The sequence below is a fragment of the Varanus komodoensis genome, unplaced genomic scaffold (assembly GCF_004798865.1).
Source record: "Varanus komodoensis strain SLA01 unplaced genomic scaffold, ASM479886v1 scaffold18_3, whole genome shotgun sequence".
Taxonomy (NCBI): domain Eukaryota; kingdom Metazoa; phylum Chordata; class Lepidosauria; order Squamata; family Varanidae; genus Varanus; species Varanus komodoensis.
The window spans coordinates 3,318,550-3,340,558 of record NW_025335549.1 but is presented as its reverse complement, the minus strand read 5'-3'; the positions used below and the strand labels follow the sequence as shown (position 1 = coordinate 3,340,558).

At 44.3% G+C, this 22,009-nt stretch overlaps 1 protein-coding gene across 1 annotated transcript in view; it reads left to right on the top strand.

The window, feature by feature from the left end:
• IL1RAPL2 (interleukin 1 receptor accessory protein like 2) overlaps positions 1 to 22,009 on the top strand; it is a 216,628-nt gene that overhangs the window by 1,711 nt on the left and 192,908 nt on the right. The window contains exon 3 of the mRNA XM_044427154.1: positions 20,548 to 20,734. Within this exon, the coding sequence (XP_044283089.1) occupies positions 20,548 to 20,734 (187 nt within the window). The remainder of the gene's footprint in view (positions 1 to 20,547; positions 20,735 to 22,009) is intronic.

Here is a 22,009-nt window from a genome sequence, read left to right as displayed (position 1 = left end):
GGAATGTGGGCTCAGGAAATTTTCTTTCTGACTACCCCTTTTGTACAAATGCGTAATTTGCCTGAAAATTCTGGAATCCTTGACCTGCAAGGCTGCACACAGTGTGCTGTGAGGTGACATCACTGGTGGGGGGGGGGGATGTGGCCCTCCACACAAAGGCCTCTGCTATTTACAGGTAACCCAGGGGGCTACCTGCATTCTGCAGGTATGAAAGCTTCCCACACCATTGTAAGATGAAAGGCTGTTGTGCAAGCACAGAATCTGACAGGGCTTCACATATATGCAGATGTGCATGTCAAGGTACTAATGTCCTGGTCTGGCCACAGTCTCTGGCCACAGTTCATCTCATGCACAGTTGCTCTCTGGTGGGGAGCCTATTCTGGGGATGAAGTTCAGCACCATGGAGAGCTCCATCAAGTTCAGCATAACTGGCATGGGAGTAGCCAGCCTCCCCGGCTCCTCCTGTAAGGTTGGCGGACCCCCAGGTACCTTACCTCTGCACCAGAAAAGTGGCCCAAACTAACAGAAGGAATTGCTGGGTGAACTAAGCTGCAGAGGGCTCAGAGGTGTTCCTGCCGCTTGTAGCCCAGCAAGGATCAGGTAATGCCAGGGAGCAACAGGGTCGCATCTGATTTTATAAATCTGATGACTAATCTCACATGTCTGCCTGCCAAATATGTTACTCCTTGGATATGGGTTGCTGTAGCTGGGGACAGCTGGCTCAGATGATGCCATCTTCAAGGATAACTCAAGTTATTGTGAATTTCACTGGTGCCTCTACTTTAATAGAGAAGGCGGCATGAGTGAACGCAATTCTCCCATGAACAAATATAGCCACTTTCCTTGTGACACAGAGCTAAATGTTGTGATGGAAAAGGCCTGGATTTGGGAAAACTCTTGAGGTGAGAACACACACTACCTATCCCCAAACTTTGGGGACCGTGGGGTCTTGGTCAGAGAAGTAACTGGATTGCCCCCTTCAAGACTTCTCAGCTCAGCAATCTTCTCTGAGCAAATAAGTGGACATTTTCCATTCATCCAGTTTCATGGAATAAGGAAAAGGGATCACATGGAAGCCCCTAGATGGAGACAAAACTGGCTTCAGAATTCCAAGGCTGAGCAGCCCAAGGATGTGTTCTGCTTTAGGGAACTGCCCGATTAAGTGGATTCCCTGGAAGCCGTCAACCACAGCTAGAGGGCAGCCTCATGCATAGACTATTCCGTTGGGTTTGTCCTACATTTAAGCTAGTGACCTCCATCAGGAATGGAGAGAGGGTCTCAAAAGACCTCTTTACAAAGTCTTGCGGCACAACCCTGTGCATATTTACTTGGAAGTATGCCTTACTTCATCCCATGGAGCTTACGCCTAAGTCATTTAGACTATCAGATTGCAGCCTTAATTTGATTGCAGTGGTGACCTGATATTACAACCTCTATTATTTGGCATCCTAATGGAGAAAATCGGCACAGCACAATGTAGCTGTCCTTCCAACAACAGTATTGTGACATGCATAGCAGTAATAAGCTCTACGTGATATCAGTCCAAGAGTGGATTTCATTACACCACAATAGCCAATTGTACCATATTATTTATGTTATTTTTATTATTTGATGATGATGCCAGGTCTATCATTTCACCTTACCAATTTCCCTTAAAAAAGTCTGAGTTTCTTGGCTTTATGCCTTGTAATTATACATAGAAGACCACATTTCCTGCTTCAGTGCACTTATTCCCCTTTTTTTCTCCCCTTTCTGGAAATTTGGCAATGCATCCTTGTTTTCATTGTTTGTAAAATGATAGGTCGCTTAAAATAGTGGAGGATTTGTCTATCGGTAATTCATTTCCATTTCATTAAATTGGGGCTTGATTACGTTGGGGCCTGGGAGGGAATAGCCATGCAGTAGCTGCAGGCAGCCCATGACTTTCCTAATTTCAGGCTGATCATCCAAAATGTATACACCTTTTATTTTTCTTCTGGGTAAGCAGATGCTTATACTTTCAAGTTAATAGGCTTGTGTTATCTGCCTTGGCTATGAACCAGAGCAGGTCCTGATGTTGTCAAAAGCCAACCCCTGCAGTGGGGGGTGGGGGGCAGGTACGGGGAAGAAGAGACAGGTATGATGTCTGGAAAGATCTTCACTGATAGGTTACCCAGTCTGAGGTTAGGGATGTCTGAAGAAACAGTCTGGGGCTAGGGACCTGTCTGGTTCCCTGGGCTTGCCCCCCACCCCAGACTCTTGTTTGGTTTGCCATGACACAGACTCTGAGTTCCTGGAATTTCCAAGACCAGGAATTGTGTCCCACGTGCTGCACAAGGAGCAGTCCTCCCATGCTCCGGGAGCAGCTGCCATGTGAGGACTGCAACAGCAGCTGAAGAAGGCTGGTTGAGAGGGAATTGCTGGGGAGCAGCCCCCCAGGACCACTAGCAGCACCCCTTTTGAGCAGTGCCCCTCTTGAGTGGCTGCAACTGGTGCCCAGCCATGCCCCTCTTCTATGCCAGCTGCAGCTGCTTCCCACTGCTAGAAGAATTTGGGTCTGTGGAATTAGAATCCCAAGGGTGCAGTTCCCTCTTTCCAACAGTAGCTCTGGTGGGAAGGGCCATTAGCGGAGAGGTGCAGCTCCACTTTATTTGCTGCACACCAGGGGAAAAGCAACCTCTGAAAGCTGCTGGTCCTCCTGTGCACAGGGCTGAGTTGGATGGATCAGTGGTCAAACCCTGTACAAAGCAAGTTCCTCTTCTCTGCAGAGCCAGGAGGAGGGACTCTGTGTATGATATGGATAACTCTTGGTGTGTCCCCTGTGACACCCTCTCACCCTAAACAGCTTGTCCTTTGGAACTGCTTTGGACTAAATATTTTGTGTGGCGGCTGCTGAAACAGGAATCTGAGATGGTGGGGAGGAGTAGATGTCCTCTTGCAAAAAGCTGGGCACTTTTAGGCCCTATTTATAAAAGTGAGAGGCAGCACAGTCCTGTGGAGCTCTAGACAACATCTAGAGGGTCAGAGGCTCTTTTGGGATCCCAGCTCCATATTTAGAAACTCATTCCAACATCAGACTGCAGCTCCATGCTCAGAGCACTTTCTGCACTGCTTGAAGTTGTCATGGAAAGACTCTGAGGACAGATTCCAGGGGTGAGAGGAGGGGGTGTTCCAGGGGTGGGAGAAGGGAGGTATGATGTAGCTTGGTGGTGCCTTGTCTCCTTCCCTCCCACCCTGAAGTGTTGCAGGTAGGCAATCAAAATCACTGTGGGTGAGAGAAGCATGCAGGTGGCCTTCACCTCTGTGCTCCTCCCAGTTTGCATAGGATGTCCATGATCTTCTGAGATCCATAGGCCTGCACTCTTGTAAATGTTGTTCATTTCCTATGGAAAGCAATAGGATGTGAAAGGCTTTAGCTTTGGCTGGTTGTGGCAAATGTGGGCATACCAGTGCCAAATTGGGCAAGGAAAAGACAGAAGAACTTATCCCTCTATAAGTACCTCATAGGCTGGCACAAAGGGGAAGGTCACACTCCCTTCTTGCCGATGCCAGAGTGCAGGACACGGAATAATCAATTCAAGCTGAGACAATCCAGATTCAGGCTGGACATCAGGAGAAGCTTCCTCACTGTCAGAGCAATACGGCAGTGGAACCAGCTGCCTGGAGAGGTGGTGGGTGCTCCCACACTGGAGACATTCAAAAAGAAACTGGACAGCCATCTGAGTGGGATGGTGTAATGTGGTGTCCTGCAACAGCAGGGGTTGGACTTGATGGCCTTCGTGGCCCCTTCCAACTCAACTATTCTATGACTCTATGCCAGGTGGCTATGCCAACCGGTCAGACATGGAGTGTCTATTTTAGCCCAGGGTCCCTGAAGTCAGTCACTGGATCCTCAGGCTGAAAGCTCTTGTCCCACAGGTGCTGCTCCAGTGAATGGCTAGAAAGCCAAGCTTCCAGTGCTTTTGCCAGGGTTGTCTCAAGTCTCATGGACTGATCAGTGGTATAGTCATAATTTTTAAAGATACTCATCAAGACAGTCCAAGGAGAGTTCAGGCTTTCGTATTGATTAATGTCATCAAACCACTCTAGACACTGATCTCCACTAAGAAGATTTTTTTTCTAAAGCAAATAGACCACACTTCCCCATTCATGTCAAAGCCACCCCCTAATTTTGAACATTATAACAGAGAACAATAGCTTGTTGTTGGGAAACTGGACTTTGCACTTGCTTTGGAAAGGCTGCATCTCATCTCAGAGGAAGGAACTCTGAAAGGGTGGCATTCCTTCTAATAAAAGTGCGTCTGTGGAACATTCCTGAAATTTCTGGTTCCATTACACCAATGTTGCTTTTCTACACCTCCATAGGTTTCTGAGGCCTGAGGAGTGACACCCTAAGGAGGAATAACTCTGGCACTTATTTTTCCAAAGCAGGAGTAGTAGTATCATCTGCTTGAGAACCAGGGCAATGGGTGGGCTTTACCTGGGAAGTATATGGGGTAATGAAATGGTTTTCTGGATTACTACCATTTTTGACAGCTGTAGCTTAGAAGATGTCCCAGAATTAGGAAAATAAACAGTCTGGATACTTAGCAAAACTGCAGCCCACCCAGTTCTACTATCAGCAAACATGAACTCACTGGTGTTCCTGCATTTGCATTACGACCTATACGTGCCGTGTCATGGTGGTCACCCTCCTCCTTTTCAGCAGAACAGGACAAAGACTTTCTAATAAATAGAGCTTACGTAAAGCTGGTCAGCTGGGGTACAAAAGAAGAATATTGCAGACAATGGTAACAGAAGAAACAAACCAAATCACAATACAGGTTATGAGGGGAAAGTGGCTTAATGAGAAGAAGTGGATTCAAAACTGAATGTCTCTCATTCTTTCCAGAAGTGAAAAGAACAAGCCACAGCTTCGAGGTGAGTCTTCTTGTTCCAGGGCAAATCACTGGTAGAATCTGAACCTTCTCAACTTGTCTCCCTTCTTAACCTGACCCCATAATCTTGGATTAATATTAGGTCTGCTCCCGTACAAATCAGTTTGTTCATAGATCTTCCCCACAGAACAGTCTAATTCTTAGAAAACTGCCTGGCATATCACTGGATCCACTGCTTTTCAGCTGCCCTTACAAACTTTCCATGGTGGGAAATATACATTTCCTAAAAGTTCTGGAAAACCAGCAAACATGGTCAACAAGTCCATGGAATGACTCAGAAAAAAGCCAGTTCCTGGTGGAATTTGAGGATCAGACTCGTAAGTATCCATTTGAATCCATTGTGGACAATCCTACACAACACAAACTAAACTTTGGATGTGCAAATTGGGTGCATTTCAGGGTAGTATGTAGAAAATAATGCATTCAGTGTGCATCGATGTGCCATTAATCTTTCACTGCCTACTGATGCTCACATAGCATTTCCATCAGAAGGCCTCATTTTTCAAGAACTTAAAAAATCGGTGGCAAAAATTCCACTTCAGATTGAAATGTTGCATGCAAAAGTGAACTATCTACTACCATAACTGAACAAAATAAAATATATATAAAAAATCTGGGGTGGCTAACATTTATTATATGAAATAGCAGACAAATGGAGCAGGAGAATTGGTGCTTCAGGAAGTTTCTAGGTTATAGTCCTAAACTTTCTTATTTTCCTCTTGCAATTTAGACCTGGAGGAGGAGGCGAGGACAACAACAGCATAGGAATGTATGAGGATTTTGTTATCACTCACAATCATGGCAACATGATCAGTTCAAAGCTATGAATGTGAGCACTTGTGCATCTCTGCTGCAAATCGTCAAATGCATATCTGCATTCCAGATTCCGGTTCCATTTGCACAAATTTCCTTTCCTAGACTGGCTCAGTCCCACTGTAGCCCATGGAGGTCATTTGCACACATTCAGGAAGCTTCTGCCCCATCGCCTGCTTGATTGCTGCTTTCTCCATGCAATTGGAGTGGACATTTTTGCCTCTCAGTTTAGCTGTTGTGTAGAGGGCAATACAATATTCAAGGGAGATTGCAAATGGCCCAGCTCTCCCCTTCTCTTTTGCAGCAGCATCCCCCTCAAATTTATTTTCCTGTATGACAACTACACTCTGAAAAAAATCCATTGATTTGGCATGATCATGGGCAGCATGCAATTAATTGAAGCTTTTTATTATTATTATGCAAGATTATTTGTATGGAAAATTAATTGGCTAGCTTTGCATCCTGAAATACTGAACTAAATCCTGGGAATTATTTCTAGATTTTCACATATATAGTTAGCAATTAGCTTATGCAGATTTCAGGCAGATTGGTGCCCTGTGATCCTGGGCCCAAGATCATTTAATTGCCTAACAGCACCTCTGTACTACACCTAAGGCAAGTTGCATCTGGTTGGAAGATTTGAGAAAGCGTCCTTTGTATCTCAGGAGCGATATTTCCCAGAATGCTGTGAGAGCACCGCGTTGCATGTGATGTCACCCCAGAAGCCTTCCACAAAACACTGCTGCTTTGCAATGCTATGAGCAGTGTAGGTTTTATTTATTTTTAATACCGTTTTAAAGCAAAACTAAATAGAAACCCTCAATCATTCCGCCAGTCCTCCATTTAAGATTTTATGGAAAGTTATCTGCCCCACCACCCACCCTGCACCTGCTGCTCTGTTTGTTGCTTTCATGCCCTGTTTCTTGACTTTCCAAAATCTTCTGCTTGATCACTTGGGACCTAGTCAGCATGGTCTTTTGCTGTTATTGGTTGGGGGTTTTATTGTCTCGATTAGGAATACGTAAGGAATTCAATTTGGGGGTGAGAGTCTGCGCTTGAGTTCCTGGAGAGTTGCCCAGTGCCCTTTCGTCCAGAGCGAAGCCCCATCCAGGCGCTGTGCAAGTGGTGCCCCTTTTTCATGTCACCTGCGGCAGCTTTTGTTTGCGTTGCACATGCTATGGGAGAAGGTTGCCGTCTGTGCAGCCATCATTCCCCTAGATGCTCAGACTTCCTCCCGGCTTGGCTTGCTTTGTAAGATGGGGCTGAGCACAAGCGGAAGTCCACAACTGCTGTGGGGATAGATCCCAGAGTGCTTATTTCTGCTGTCATAAAGCTTACGTCAAAAGTAGCGATGGCCCAAATGAGAGAAGACGGTGCCTTTACCCAAAGCCTGAGATCTCCTCATTTATCATCCAGAGAAGAAAGGGAGGAAGGGCAGTGGAGGAAGAGACGACGTGACCCTCCAATGAAATGTGGCATTTGTGTTGAGCAGGCATGGGCGACCATTCTGAGTCTGGAGAAGAACATGAATCTGCTTAGAGAACAAAAACACAGATGTAAAATTTGCTCTCCTAATAAGAAGGAAAACCACTGCTTCAGCTCAGAACCGAACTGCATTCCTGCTAACCTCAGCTCCAAAGGGACTGCTGGATAGTTCTCCTTGCAGTTTGTAATCACTTCACAGTTCATTGCCATTGGATGGAGCCTCTGGGGAGAAAACAACCACAGAAACAAATGACTGCCTCTGTCTTGCTGTGTGATTCTCACACCTGGTTTGCAGCACAGGCGGCTGTGTATGGAGGCTGCTCCCTGACACAGTTGCAAATGCAGCTGTCAAGTTTCATACTTGCTGTGGAAAGAAAGCAGGCTGAGAGAGCACATCATCTGTGTGCTGAAGATCCTAGGTTCGATCTCCTGTTTAAAAGGTCCCGGAGAGCAAGGCTGAGAAACAGCTCTGCCTGGCACTTCAGTGCAGCAGGCAGCTTAAACTGGCCAGTAGGGGGCACACTAGAGCCGAACCTGAAAGTTCCCGGGAGCCTTCTTAATCTGAGAAATTGTCTGTGACGGTTCATTTTCTTAGGCTCTGAAAGCAGAGGTGGGCAACATGGAGCCCACCAGATGTGTGACCTGCCGCTCCCATCTGCCTGGGCTGTGTGGGCAATGAAGGATAGGAGCTCCTGCCCAAAACACCTGGAAGGCCACAAGTTGCCCAGTGCTGCCCTTGAAAGTGAAGGCGCTGACATTTCTCAGAATATTCTCCACCAGTGTTGGTGGTGGTAGCTGCCACTTTCCACTTGCAGTGCTTCCTAATGGCTCTGGGAGGATGCTGTTTGGCATCCTGTTTGCTGGGAGCAGTTCAACACCCGAGACGACACAGTGAGCCTTGCTCCATGGATGACTTTGCCGGGCTGTGTCTCCATCCACCTACGCACCCATATGAGTCCACCAATATTTATTGGTGAGAGTCTGTCAAGACCCGAGGCAGCTTCAGGGCTCCCTCTGCTGGCCAAGCGGCAGCGGAGCAGCTCTGGAGGTTGGAGGACTCTGACCTCCGTCCACTGCAGCTGCCAGGGCTCTCATGAGTTCCACCTGGGGAGCCCTGGGGAGGAGCTGTATAAGAACCAGCTCTTCCCCTCAGGAGCTGCCTTGGTAACAAGGTATTCTTTTGTTGGTGAAGCCCTTCCTGGTCTGCCAGACTGGGAACTCTGCTACTGTGTCCTGCCTGTGTCCTTTCCCTTTCTGACTGGTCTGTCTCCGTCGGTTCTCTGACCCTTGGCTCATTCTGAACTAAGGTACCCGTTTCTACAGACTTTGTTTGTGTTTTGGCTCCTGGATTGACTTTGGACTGTGCTTTGGACTTGTTTCACCTTGTCTGCCTGGGTCCCAGTGCCTTTGCTCTGTTGGTCAGCTGCCCTCGCCCTGGACGCTGACAGAATCAGAGTGACCTAGTGGTTAGAGTATTAGACTGGGAGTTTGGAGATCTGTGTTCTGGTCCCCACTAAGCCATGAAGCTCAGTGGAGGCCCTTAGCTGAACCTACCTCACAGGGTTGTAGTAATGAAGATAAAATAGGGAGGACCTGGAGGAGAACCTTGCAAAGAGCTTTACAGTCTTGCTCTGTTCTTCTGCAAACCTCCCGCTTTTTCCCTCTTCCCTGTGAGGGGGTCTGTTTTGGCTACCAAATCAGTGCCATGCTATGTCCAAATTCAGCATTAGAGAGTGTCATCTAACTAATGGCGGAGATGTCAAGAAAGAGTGTCAGCCAATCTATTTATTATCCAGGTTCCCACTAGCTTGTAACTTGAGAGCCCTGCTGGATCAGACATTGGTTTGCCTCGTCTAGTATATCTACAGCTGCCAGCGAGTTGCCTCTAGGATGTTCAGAAGCAAACCCTGAAACTAGTATCCCTTCCTTGCTGTAAAATGATACTTGGTGGCCTAGGCACCAGCAGGGGAATGTGAACAGATGTTCATGCTCACCCAGACCCTCTGTGTCAGTCATTCCTCATCCCTCCTCAATGTGCATTCAAACTTGCAATCTCTGCTCATTTTTCAGGAGCTGAAAAACAGTGCAAAATGAACATGCTGGTATTGGAAAACGACAGCTGAAAAAACTCACATCAGTGTGCATTTCCAAACTCGTGAAAAATGTCTCCCATAGCCTAAAATGTGGACTGGTGTGTTTCAAAGCTAGCACAACTGCAAATTTTTCTCGTTAAAATCTGCATTTTTAAAAAATAATGTTTGAGAATGTGGAACAATTTTGGACATTTTGTGTTCAGTTCTGTGTTTTCAGGTTTGCCCCTGCATTTGCAGTTGTGAACGGGGCATGCCAGCATGTTTTGCGAGCAGCAATAAAATTTGGGAATATTCATACACACGACAACCTAGGTCCAAATCTCGAACTTTCAAGTTTCATTGTAGGCTGGACAGTATTTCAGTAAGTGAGGCAGGATCATTTATCATTTTCATCATGGACAGAAAACCAGCCAGGAATCCTTCCCCTCCCTGCTTCCTGTTGCCTCGAACAGGATGATGTTGCTGTTAAGTGAACCATGGAAATATCTCTGGGGGATTTGATGTCAAAACCAACATTCATTCTAAACTTTTATACTTGCTGGTAGTGACATTTCTCTGATTACATTTAACCCGATTGGTCAATGCAAGATTTCCTTAGCATTTTATGGCATGCGTTCCAGCAGTAGTGTTGGTAATTGTCTTCCCTCACTGTTTCCAAGCTGAACTTGAATTCTAACAACAGAAGGCAAAAGATGTGACAGAACCATATGGTGTACTAAATGAAAATTACAGGAAACACTGCTGAAAAAGAGTGAGCAATCCCAAGAGATCAAGGCCACTTGCAATGAATGCAGTTCCAAGGAGTTCTCTTGCTGCTTTAAGAAGGGAAATTACATGCTGGGTCATCTGGACTCTTGGTGAGGGGGAGAGGAATCAAGAATGCCACTCCGGAGGGCCATAGCGCAATGCGTAGAGCCACATAGCAAAACCACACGTTGCCCCTCATTTTGGGGGGGGGGAGGGCTTCTGGGGCTGGTACTGAAAGGGTGTCTCCCTGGATGTGGGACCAGACAAGTCATCCATGGCAAGAGCGCTCCAGAATCTCTGTAGTGATATTTCATGAGCCTGAGTAAAGGATGGGTGAGAAACACTCAAGTTGTATTTCAGCACTTGCTCACCAAATTTGCACTCCCAGATCAAAAATACAAAAGGAAAAGCACTTGTGCATTTTCCAAGCCTGTGACGCTATTTCCTCTTCCACCTCAAGTACATAAATGAGCATAAAACTATGTAATCTGGGTGGAAAAGACTGCACAAAATGCTCTCTTTTTGAGAAATCACTTTGGAAATGTGTCCGTTTGGAAAAAATGGAGCAAATTGTGGAAGACCTTTGAGAAAATTCCTAGAACATGTGCATTTAGGAAAAATGCACATGAAAGGCATACAACTTGTTCGTGCATGCTAAAAAAATAGCTTGCCACAATTAACAGCAGAGCCAACTTAGTACTGGAAAACATGAGAATATGGGCTACACTGAGCAGAACACATTCAGTCCTCTGTAGCGTGTGTGTGTGAATGGATGTATGAGAAAAAGAGAAAATGCAACAGGCTGATCATGTGATGTTTTCTTATGGCAGGGTGTTGTTGGCTTGACTTACACAGTGCACAAGGACTCAGACAAGAATAATTCAGGTCCACAGCTCCCAAGCCAGGAATCTTATCCTGGGCTTGCCATATCAGGAAGAGTCTTAGCCAGTTGTTGTTCTGCTTTGCCATCAGCATGGCTTTCTTCCAGCAAGTTTTCTGCTCTTAAAGTTCTTGTTGGTCCTGCACCTGGCCTTCTCTTCGCAATCTCTTTGGAAGGAGCGCACTCTATTCCATGCTTCCCCGATCCCAGTGCATGTAGAGACCAGGAAGCTGTGAAGAGGAAGGTGCTGGGCACCCCCCTCTGCAAAAACCGGAATCCCACCTCTGCTTTGCTTAGCTCTTTGCTTCGTGGAAAGCTGAAAGTCATGTTCCCCAAGCTGCTTGGTAACAAAGGGATGTAAGAAATCCAGACTTGGTTCTTACAGCTCACTGCACCATTGATTTAAAAGAGGTCCTGAAAAGAGGTCCTAAAACAGATAGAAAAGAGGTTTCTATCTGTTTTATAATATATGCCAAGAAACCCAGCAAGGTAAGCTGCCTTGCATGTTCTTCAAGGATTTTAAAGATTTCCTTTAAAAATATTGTCAATATTATGTTCTCTTTATCCTCCTACCTTGCTTCTGAAGAGAGAGGGAAAGAGCTGGGATGTCTGGGAAATTTGGTTCAGTTCATTTTTTAAAAAAATAGGATTAACTTGAACATGGATGAAGTAGAGACGAGCGCATGAGTGATGTTTGAGTGTTCTTCAGACATATTCTTGCCTCTTGTCTCATGCCTGATTCTTGTTTGGGTTTGTGATTGCTGCTCTCTTGGTGCAAATGGGAGCAATTGCATAAAATGAGCAGCAATCAAATGTGTAATTCATGTACGTTTCCCCTAATTTGTGCGGATTTTCTACACTGCACAACCTGTCTCTATAGACTAACATGAAACTTTCAGTCGGTGGGGGCAGGGAGAACTAACACAAAATTAAACTGGGGCAGCTGCATGAGCGCATGTCCAGTAATGTGCAAACACTTTTAGCAGACATGTGACTGCTTCAGATCGTGTTGGGGCTTCGAACAGGAAATGCGTGAGCATAAACAAAGTTCTCATACATCCCTAGGCCAATGACATTCTTGCCTAAAGCAGAGTTTCTGATCAGAGACTTAGCATTTCAGCATTACTCTCATTCCTTAGTCCTTTTCCCTACAGCTGAAACTCTCTGGGTAGTTCACAGCAGTTAAAACCATAAAATACAGCATGAGAAACCATAATATAAAAGGTTTAAACATGAACACTGCAATGTGCTGTAGTGCTTAGAGTGTCACAGTGGGACTCAGGAGATCTGGGTTCGAGTCCCCAGTTGGTTATGAAGCTCACTGGGTGACTTTGGACCAGTCCCCGTCTCTCACCCCATCATACCTCACAGGGTCATTGTGAAGACAAGATCAATGAGGAGGATCATATAATCTACACTGGATTCCTTGCAAGAGGAAACAAAGTGGGATATATATGCAATGTGACACCAACGACAACGACTTAAAAACCAGAAATGGTGTAAAGACTCGGATCACAACATCACATATTACATCAAGGGAAACTGAAAGACCTGTGAAACACCTGGGAAAATAAGGAATGCTTCACTACACGTGCCTCCACATAGGCAGCAGGAATGCATCGCTGGGGAGGGCCACCCTGGAGCTTCTCCTGATCTTAGTTGACTGGTAACTCAAGTTGTGGTGATGGCCAACATCCTAAACTGGCTAGCCTCATGGGTGGGCAGAAACTATATCACACAAGATAGATTAAACTTCTATCTATATCAAATAGAAGGGAGGACTGTCAGTTTTTCTCCAAAAGCTTCGTCAGGCAGGAGTTGAAAATGACTTTCCAGGTGCTGAAGTGTTCTGAATTTTTATGGCTTTTCTGTAAAAGAGATCAGTCCTGGCCATAGACACAGACACTATGCTGGGCTGGATGACTCTGTGCAAAGCTCTCAAGTTCTAATTGCAACTTCTGGAGGGACAATCAACTCCAAAAATGGATAATGTTTGATCCTCCCACTTGCAAGCCTGCCTTTTTAGAAGCACACAAACCTTAGCTGTTAACACATGTCGTTTTCGCAAGGATGAGTGTCAGGCTTTGGATATTGACACAACAGGAGTTGGGATGGTCAATGGTGCAACCCATCAGGAGAAATGGAACGTTCCTTTATGCAATCAATTTTCAAGTGTGCTGTCTGATTTGATGTGATTGTTGCTCTGACAGTTGTCTGCCTCTTTCAGGCAGAACTGGAGTCTCTGTAGGGTTTTAGGGTCCAGATTTATTTAATGGCCCTTCATGAGTGAATGGGATTTTCCTTTTCTTTTTCAGAGCAGCTATGCAAAGAATTTCGTTCTTGCCAGGGTTGTATCTGCAAACCTTCACCTAGCAACTCTGTGTGTGATAAAAGGCATGTATAGATTTCCTCCTCTTGAGTCAGCCTCCCATTAGGCTCCCGTTAGCAGTGACAGAGTCCTCCTTTGTATTACTTTACATTGCTGCATGCAATGCAAGTCACCTCGTTCCTTGACCCCACGACCACAAGCTCCAGGCATAACCCAGTAAAAGCAAGGCGAGCAAAATGAAAACAAACATGAAGCCACAACTAACTCCTTGCTCCCAAGGCATTTCGGAAGACAGCCTCTTACTTACGCAAAATGAGGAGAGAGACTCCAATAAGAAGGCCGACAATGGCAAGGCAGTAAATACTGTACCACAAAGAATACCCATCAATTCTCAGATCAAAGGGAGGAGGGAGATAAATGCATCCCCTTCAAGGGGTATACCTTGATGATCAAAAGGCGAGAGCAAACAAATGTACATCATCAGCTGTGCGTCAGCATTTCAAAGGTGATTATTCATTTATATTTCACCCTTCATCAAAGAACTCACAGTAGTAGCCATGGGTTAACCTATTTTATCCTTGTGACAACGCTGTGAGGTGGGTTTGGTTGAAGGGTAGTGTTTTTGAAGTTCTCCTTAAGAAATGTTTTGCCCCTAAGTTCAGTTAGTTTCATTCATTATTGAGAGGTCTGATCCTGTATCTCCCTTAATCAAGTCCACTAGGCCAAGCATATTCTCACCGTGACTCTTATTTATTTATTTAAGACTTTTGTATGCTGTCCCTTATGCATGGCTTCTCAGGACAGATTACAATCCTTAAAATCAAAATACAATAAAACCATCACATCTATCAATAAATGACATAGTAACAATAAAAATTGAAATGAAAATCAAAATCAAAGCCACTGTTAATACATCAAAATACTGATTTTTCAAAATGATGATTAAATAAAAAGGTTTTGAGTTGGTGCCAAAAAGAACATAAACTCGGTGCCAGGCGCACCTCTCTGGGGAGCACATTCCACAATCTGGGCACCACCACAGAGAAGGCCCTACTCTGAGTTGATTACCTTTTTACCTCCTTCAAGGAGGGTTTCCGGAGCAGGGCCTCTCCTGCAGATCTTAAGGGGCGTGAGGGCATATAAGGTGGAAAACATTACGCTGGCTGTAGCATCAGCCTGCAAGTGCATGGCTTGCATAGCCAAAAGTTGCACCGAACTACACACACAAATAGATACCTCCACCTAAAATACTAATATACAGCTTCCTATACAAAGGAATCTTATTTCATGAGGTACGCATTCTGTCATGCAACACCCCCATCATCTGAAGTAATGCAACCTGGACTAGGGATGCAAATTTTGAATTCTCTCTTTCTTGCATGTTCAATCTTAAGTTCAGGTTGTTGTTGCTGTTGTTTAACTTTGCGAAACAGTCCACAAAAATGCACACACAATTTTGCATGCATTCATACCAACATATGTATGTTTGAATATAATTTTGTTGTACACAACATTTGCAACTTAATCTCCTTATGCATTCCAAACATTATTCCAGTATATATGGAATATAGATAGACAGATACCATTCCAAACATTATTTGCATGATTTTGTACACCTTTTGAGTGTGTGCTTCCTTAATAAACATATTTTCCATATATTTTTAATTGGAGAACTCCAATAATGTGTATTCCAAAGAATTAGAAAATCTGGCTTCACATACTGATTCATAAGTGAGAAATTAGGTATATTTACATTAAAATGAGAATGGAATGCATTTGTCTCCTGAGCTTAGACAAAGGATTCCATCAATTGAATGTATTTTTTAAATATATTCATCTAGAAATATGCACATTTTTGAAATGAACACATGCTCTGGAGTGCTTTTCTTCTATAATCACCCCCATCTGTGTATCATATTGCAAGCTCAGAAATGTATGGACTTTTACCACAAATTGCATCCAAGCCTTGGTAAAATCCTGATTAAAAATGAATGGAAATGAATTTGTCATACATCCCTAGATATCCTCTCCAAACTCAGTACTGCTGACATTTCCTGGCACTGACCCCCTTGGGTTTGTGAAGAGGCCTTTCCCAACCCTAACTGAAACACAGCAGCATATTCTGACGGTATAGATAGAAGAATCCATGCCTACCAAAGTCCTCCATATCCTATCATAACATTAATTCCATTTTATGTCCTTGCCAGTTCATCTCATTTTTTTCTGTTTGTGTGAAACTGCATGCATATTTCCACGCTGATTTTTCTAGATGTGTACATCACTTCTCTGCTTCTTTGAAACATATGCATTCTTCTGTTGATTCTGCAGGACATTTTTCAAATGCATGGATGCATTTGTGGGTTTGGGGGAGGGGGGAGGGGAGGGGCTCCACAAAACATACTACAAGCTCAGAAAGGTACAGAACTTAACTATAGATTGTACTTGACTCCATGTTCACATTGTGAGGTGGAAGCTGTGCAGATCCTGATTTTTTTAAAAAGTGAACTTCAATGAATATCTCTTCTTTCCCTAACCTAAAGATGCTGCAGATCACATCTTGGACACTCTGTATGCAACACCTGCGATCAGACTTGTGATCCTTCTCAAAATGGCTACACCAAGACAATCAGTGTCCTTTTTGCCACCAAAAACCCTTTCCCCCTTCGTATACACACATCATTTTGCTTGTCAAAATTCATCCTAGGGTTTTGCTGGGCCAAAATCAGATGGGTTTAAGAATGTACTCATGGGGGTACCCTAACAAATTCAAGGGGATAATAAGCAGCAGCCCATGCACTTGGCTATTTGCTATTTTTGTAACATGTTCAATGTGTATTGTACGCCACTAATCCCCTTATAATGTCTTGTCTCCCTTCTGGCAGTGCACATAGTGTTTTGCTAATCAGATAGTCAGTTTTCTCAACTCTGCCCAACCCTAATTGTAACTAATGAGAGGAACTATGCATTTCTAGGTCCTTATTCCAGGAAGCACTTTAAATAGAATCTGCCATGGGCAGAAAAATATGAGCTAAATAATGCAAGATAGTTGGCAGAAAAATATGGCACTATTAAATTTTACCAAATGTATATTTTAAAAACCTTCTCCTGAACCCATTATTATCCAGACTTCCAAGTTACCTGACCTTTCTTCTTGTAATCAGGAAAATCCATAATCATCAAAGTAAGTTAATTGTTAGCAATAACTCCAGCTATGCTGATGGTATAAATAATGAATTGCAAAGCACAGGCTGCTAAAAATGTGGGTTTAAAGCAACAACAACCTTGCATTTAAAGGGGTTCTGAAAGCTCCGGCCCATTCTAGTGGGGTTGGAAGGTGATAGGCTGCCTGCCACATCCAAGGAGAAAACTTGCAGTTGAGGAGATCCAACAGCAGAACTGCATATACCCAACAGCGGACAGGTATCAAGATGAGAGCTGGTTATAGCAAAGTGATCAGAGCAAGGTTCTGTAGGACCATTTCCTGGGATGCTAAAAAGTGGCCTAGTGATGGCTAGATGGCTACCTGAAGAAGCATCTCTTCTCATACTATCCTGCCCATGGAGGAAGACATTCAGATGGGGCCCTTCTTGGAGGAACTCTCAGCTGGTGAAGTACAGTATGCCCAGGTTTGGCATCAAGGGGAGGCATGGTTGGCACCTGCTGGTGGCCCAATCTTCATCGAAGGCCACTGACCAAAGCTCTCTGGAGGAGCTCCTCTTTACCATGGTGTGCTGCTTGTTCCCCTGCCTCTCATTCTGGTCCAGACAACTGTGGTGATGAGAAGGAAGAACAGTAGGTGCTCTTACCTACTAGCTTACTCACCTTCTTGACTATTCAGCAAGCGCGTGGCAGCTATGATAAGGAAGAATCAAGAGTGAGAAGGTGACCTCATTGAAGGAGGGGACATATTTAGATTGTCTTGACTGTGAGCCCTCAAAATCCTTGGGCCAGAGTTGGTGTGCATGGACAAAGGAAAGGGCTTTTTCAGTGGTGGCACCCTGACTTTGGAATGCCTTCTGTAGAGAATTAAAGTCTGCAGTGAAGTATTATCACAATGTATTGTTCATGGAAAAATAGGAATGTGTTCTGAACACTCATTTCAAAACAGTAGGAACAGTGAGAGGTGAAAGGGGCAACTCTGGTTGCTACTGTTTATTTGGGATTGTCAGCAAGCAGCCTGTAACTATGGGTTGCCACAGAGAAGCTGTTAAGACCTTAGTGGTGCAGCATTAGGCCAGTAAGGTGATACATTCGACAAGCTGAGTTCGGACAGTGTATCACTGGCTTTCAATGGGTTATACCAAGAAACCAGTCAGTTGTCAAGTACTGGAGTAAATGTAGACCCATTTCAGTTTTGACTGAAAATGTGCAAAAGGGAAGTCACTGCAAATGGAATCGAAGGAATATGGAAGGATGGAGCCAAAGTTTTCTGGTCTGCTGTAGATGCCTTCTTGGATGCACACCTTAGCATGGCAAGGGGGTTTAAGAGTGTCAGAGCACTGCTGCCGGAAGGCCAGGTTCTGGTCTCCTAGCAGGTTCACCCAAGGTGGAGTGGTCAAAGCTGAGACACCAGACTAATGTGCATCCACCCACTTGAGAAGTAACAGTCGTATCAGCAGAAGAAATTTGGGTATTTCTAATGGTGACGGGGGCTGAGAAACTCCCGCAGGGCAGCTACTGGGCAGCAGCGGTGGCTGAAGGCACCACTGGCAGGGAACCTTCTGCAGTCAACAGGATGAAGATCAATAATTCAAAACATGGTTCTGGAAGAGCCTTTGCAAATAGCCTGGATCAACAGAAAGAGGCATATTTTAGTCCTAGATTAAGTCAAACCAGAACTTGCTCTGGAAGCAAAAATGGTGAATCCACCGTGTCACTTTGACCACATCATGAAATGACAAAGCTCACTGGTGAAGACAATAATGCCAAGGAAAACCACAGGCAGAAAAAGGAGAAGACCAAATATATGATGGTTCAGTTCCATAAAGGAGGCTCAAGTCTTGAGTTGACAAGAGCTGAGCAGGGCTGTCAAAGACAAGATATTTTGGAGGGTGTCATTCACAGGGTCACCATGAATCAGAGATGACTCGTTGGCATGTAACAACAACAACAATTACTGTAGAATCCTTCTCCCCAAACCCAAAAGGTTTGGATTTCATTACATTCCCCGTCAATGGTTCTGTTTCCTATTTGTGGAGGACTCCCACCCACCCTGATTTCCTTTTTCTTGCTCACATGTGGGAGAATTAAAAGAAGGTATCCCCTATCTGCAACTTGAAGTAGTAGAGCTCCACCTACCAACACCTTTGGACTTCTCTATACCTCCTTCTGTTGCAAGTTGACTTTCTTCTGAATACATTTGCATATGATTGAGTAACCAACTTCCCCAGAGCAATCTGATATCTGGGAGGAAGGTAATCTTTAATATAGTTCTTTGCCTCCTACCAAGTAAATCATTTTGAAGCAGACTCAACGTGTGTGTGTGTGTGTGTGTGATATCGTTGCAACGTGATGCTCTGTTCAGCATCTTGCATTGTGGCAATTCCTCTCCAGGGGTCTTCTTTGATGGTCTGTAACCACCCAATGTGTCAGGCTCACTCCAAAGCCCTTTAACTGCAGTGTTCCCAATCCAAGTGACAAAAAGAGGCACGTGGGACAGCGCAGCCCCTGTTAAGACACCTGTCATCCTTTGCAGTCTGCTCTTAAAGGGGCCACATTCCCGTCATCCCTAATGAAATTCAGAATGCGACAGACTGGATTCCAGGATTCCTGTGCAGCCTCTAAATACTTGTGGATAACATGATAAATAACAGTTTTCAGTGGAAAGCACTGTGAAGAGAGAGCCTGGTTTAACCCTTTCTGCCACTCTGGATACTTATTGTTTCCTTCCTGTTATGCTGGGGAAAGAGAAATGGAATAAGGGGTCGAAACACTCAGAAAAAGAACCTTCCATGATAACAAGCTTGAATTAGGGGGATGCCACAGCATGGTCAGGGCTTAGAAGCTGTGCTATTCTATTTTAGCATATAATCATAAATCAAAGCATAAATGCATATACACAGACAACACCATAATTTATTTTCCATGGATTGAATCCAGCTGCTTTAAATCACATTGAGTTCAATGGGGAAAGGAAGTCATGCCTTTGCTTGATCCCCATTGATTTCAGTAGGAACCAGTGTAACTAGCTTCATCTGGAACTAACCCCAAATGTTTCTTGGTAATTGCACTGCTCTGTTGTGTTTTGAATACATTCTCCACACACATGCACAATGAATAGCGTCGTAAATATGGGAATGTATGAACTTTGATGGCATATCAGACTCTCTGTCAGGTTTGGGGTATATGAATAGATTCAATTCTTGAAACAATTTTTAATGTATCAACAGTGTTCTGTCACCTTTTCCAAGCTCTGATATGTATGAGAGAGAGAGAGAGAGAGAGGAGGAGGAGAATCAGCACAACTCAAGTTCACTGAAGTTCTCCTTACTGCATCTGAAAGCTCCTTCCAACTTTAAAACAATTGCATGAAAATCAATTCTGTACATCTTTGAATTGTACACATTCTTTTCCTATTGGAAATGTATATTTCAAAAAATACATTTTCCAAATGCACGCATGCCATTGAGCATGTTTTGGGGGAAACTATGGATCAGATGGCATGTTCAGAAAAATATAGGTTTCAACTGCAGCTTGCATCTAACTCCAAAAAGCTAATCTGCCTAACAAAAGGAATAGTTGCCCAACTTCCCATAATAATCCTTATGCAGTGGAGTATAAAATGAGTCATGGGTATACAATTTGGACAGATCGATCAAACTGTTTTAGCCACATACTTTGGTCGATTATAGAAGATGATTCCCATATTTCAGTGGAAATCCAGCACTGGTTTATTTGTAATCCCCTTTTCTTCCTCTTCCTCTTCTTCTACTTCCAGACTCCATAATGAAGGACTAGTGACTGGAAACTGTTTTACAATAACTAAAATGAGAGCTCAGTGGAAGTGCTGCCAAACTGATAAAGAACTTGACTTTTTAAGACAATTTTCCTTGTTTCTGATACACAGTGCATTCATTTTTTAATAATCCTAGAAGGTTTATTGCCTATTTATCTTTTAAAATAATTTTAGTTTACTGACTGTGAGTTTGTTATCTTTAGCACCCATCTGTTCTGCAATGCTTTGCATTGTTCGTGCTCAAGGAGAAACACATTTAACAATATATTATTACTGTAATTAATATCATCACCATCTAGCGTTATCCTTTATTTGCTGTTTCTCTGCAGAAACTCAACATACTGCATGAAGGTGTCAATGTCCTTGACAGTGGCTGAAAATGAATCAGGTCTTTGCTACAACAGCACAATTCGCTACTTAGAAAAATCAGAAATCACTCGAACCAAGATCATTTCCTGCCCTGATATTGAGGATTATAAGACTGGAAACCGAGAGCCAGATGTCATTTGGTACAAGGTAATGCATTTGTACACATGCTTTTTAGTTAATATGTTACAAATCGTGGCCAAATTTTTCAGTAAGGAAATGCTCACAGGGACGAAGAAAACAATGAAATTCTTTTAATATGTGTGGGATATCAGCTGAGGAAGTGGCATTATATTAGAGTGCTGCTCAAAGCAGCTGCCTGCAATCTTCTAGACTGGAGAACAAGTACTGAATCAGGAGCAAGTAGCCCGTGTCGTGACAGGTCAGGGACCAGGAAAGGCAACAGTTCTTCCTCTTCCTGGACCCCTCCTGCCTCTTCCAGAGAGCCTCCTATCGGAGTTCTCCTAGTCATCCCGGGAAACTGCAGGCAGAGACCTTGGTGGAGCTTCAAAGGCCACTGCTGCCCTGGAGTTCCCACCCCTTCCATCACTGAGCCTTCAAGGTATTCTGCAGAATCGGATGGATGCAGCTCTGGGAGATATGCAAAGAGGGAGCGCCTGGCCCACTCACCACACTGGTCATGAGGAGGAGGGGCTGAGGCACCCGCAGATCCCAGTGGCCCTCGCTTCTTCCCTCCCCAAGACCCAGAATGATCCTAGGTGCCAGCTCCAAAGTCATACTTGCAACGTGAGGCCAGACCCAGTGTGCAGGGTGTGACCACCAGAGGAGGCTATTCCATGGGTGGAACCCCAGATCTGGCCTCGGGGTGCATTTCCCATCCTGTGGCCAACCAAACAGCCTGTACATGCCGGACTGAACCCTTAATTGTTCAGTTCTGGTCTGTGTTCTGCTCTTACAAGTACTTTTGAAAATAAGGTGTTTTATGGACATATCCATAAACATATCTTTGCTGGTAAAGACACTGGTGTATCCAACAGTGGGCATCTCACTGTTCTCCTACAATTGAGCAATGGACAGAAGGAGTGTTTGAGCTCAGTGTTGGAGGAAAATCTCTTGTAATGTTTATTTCTTTAATGCTGTTATACTGCACTTTTCTGGGCAGTCCATGGTGGTTAACAAACCCCAACACATACAATTGCATTATCACAAATTAAAACAGTTCTAACAGTCAAGCCCTGTCCAGATGCCTCCTTGAAGACCAGAAGCAGAAAATGCCAACAGTAAAACTAGAAGCAGGGTTACAAGGGCAAGGGGACTGTCCAAGATCTTTAGCTGAAGGTAAGTAAAGACAGATGATGAGCTAAGTGAGGACTTTCTGTGCGGGAGTTCCATACTAGGAGTGAAACTTTTATTTAGAATGATTTTGCGTACTTTCTTTAGTTCTGGGCTGGCCTTCCTCTCATG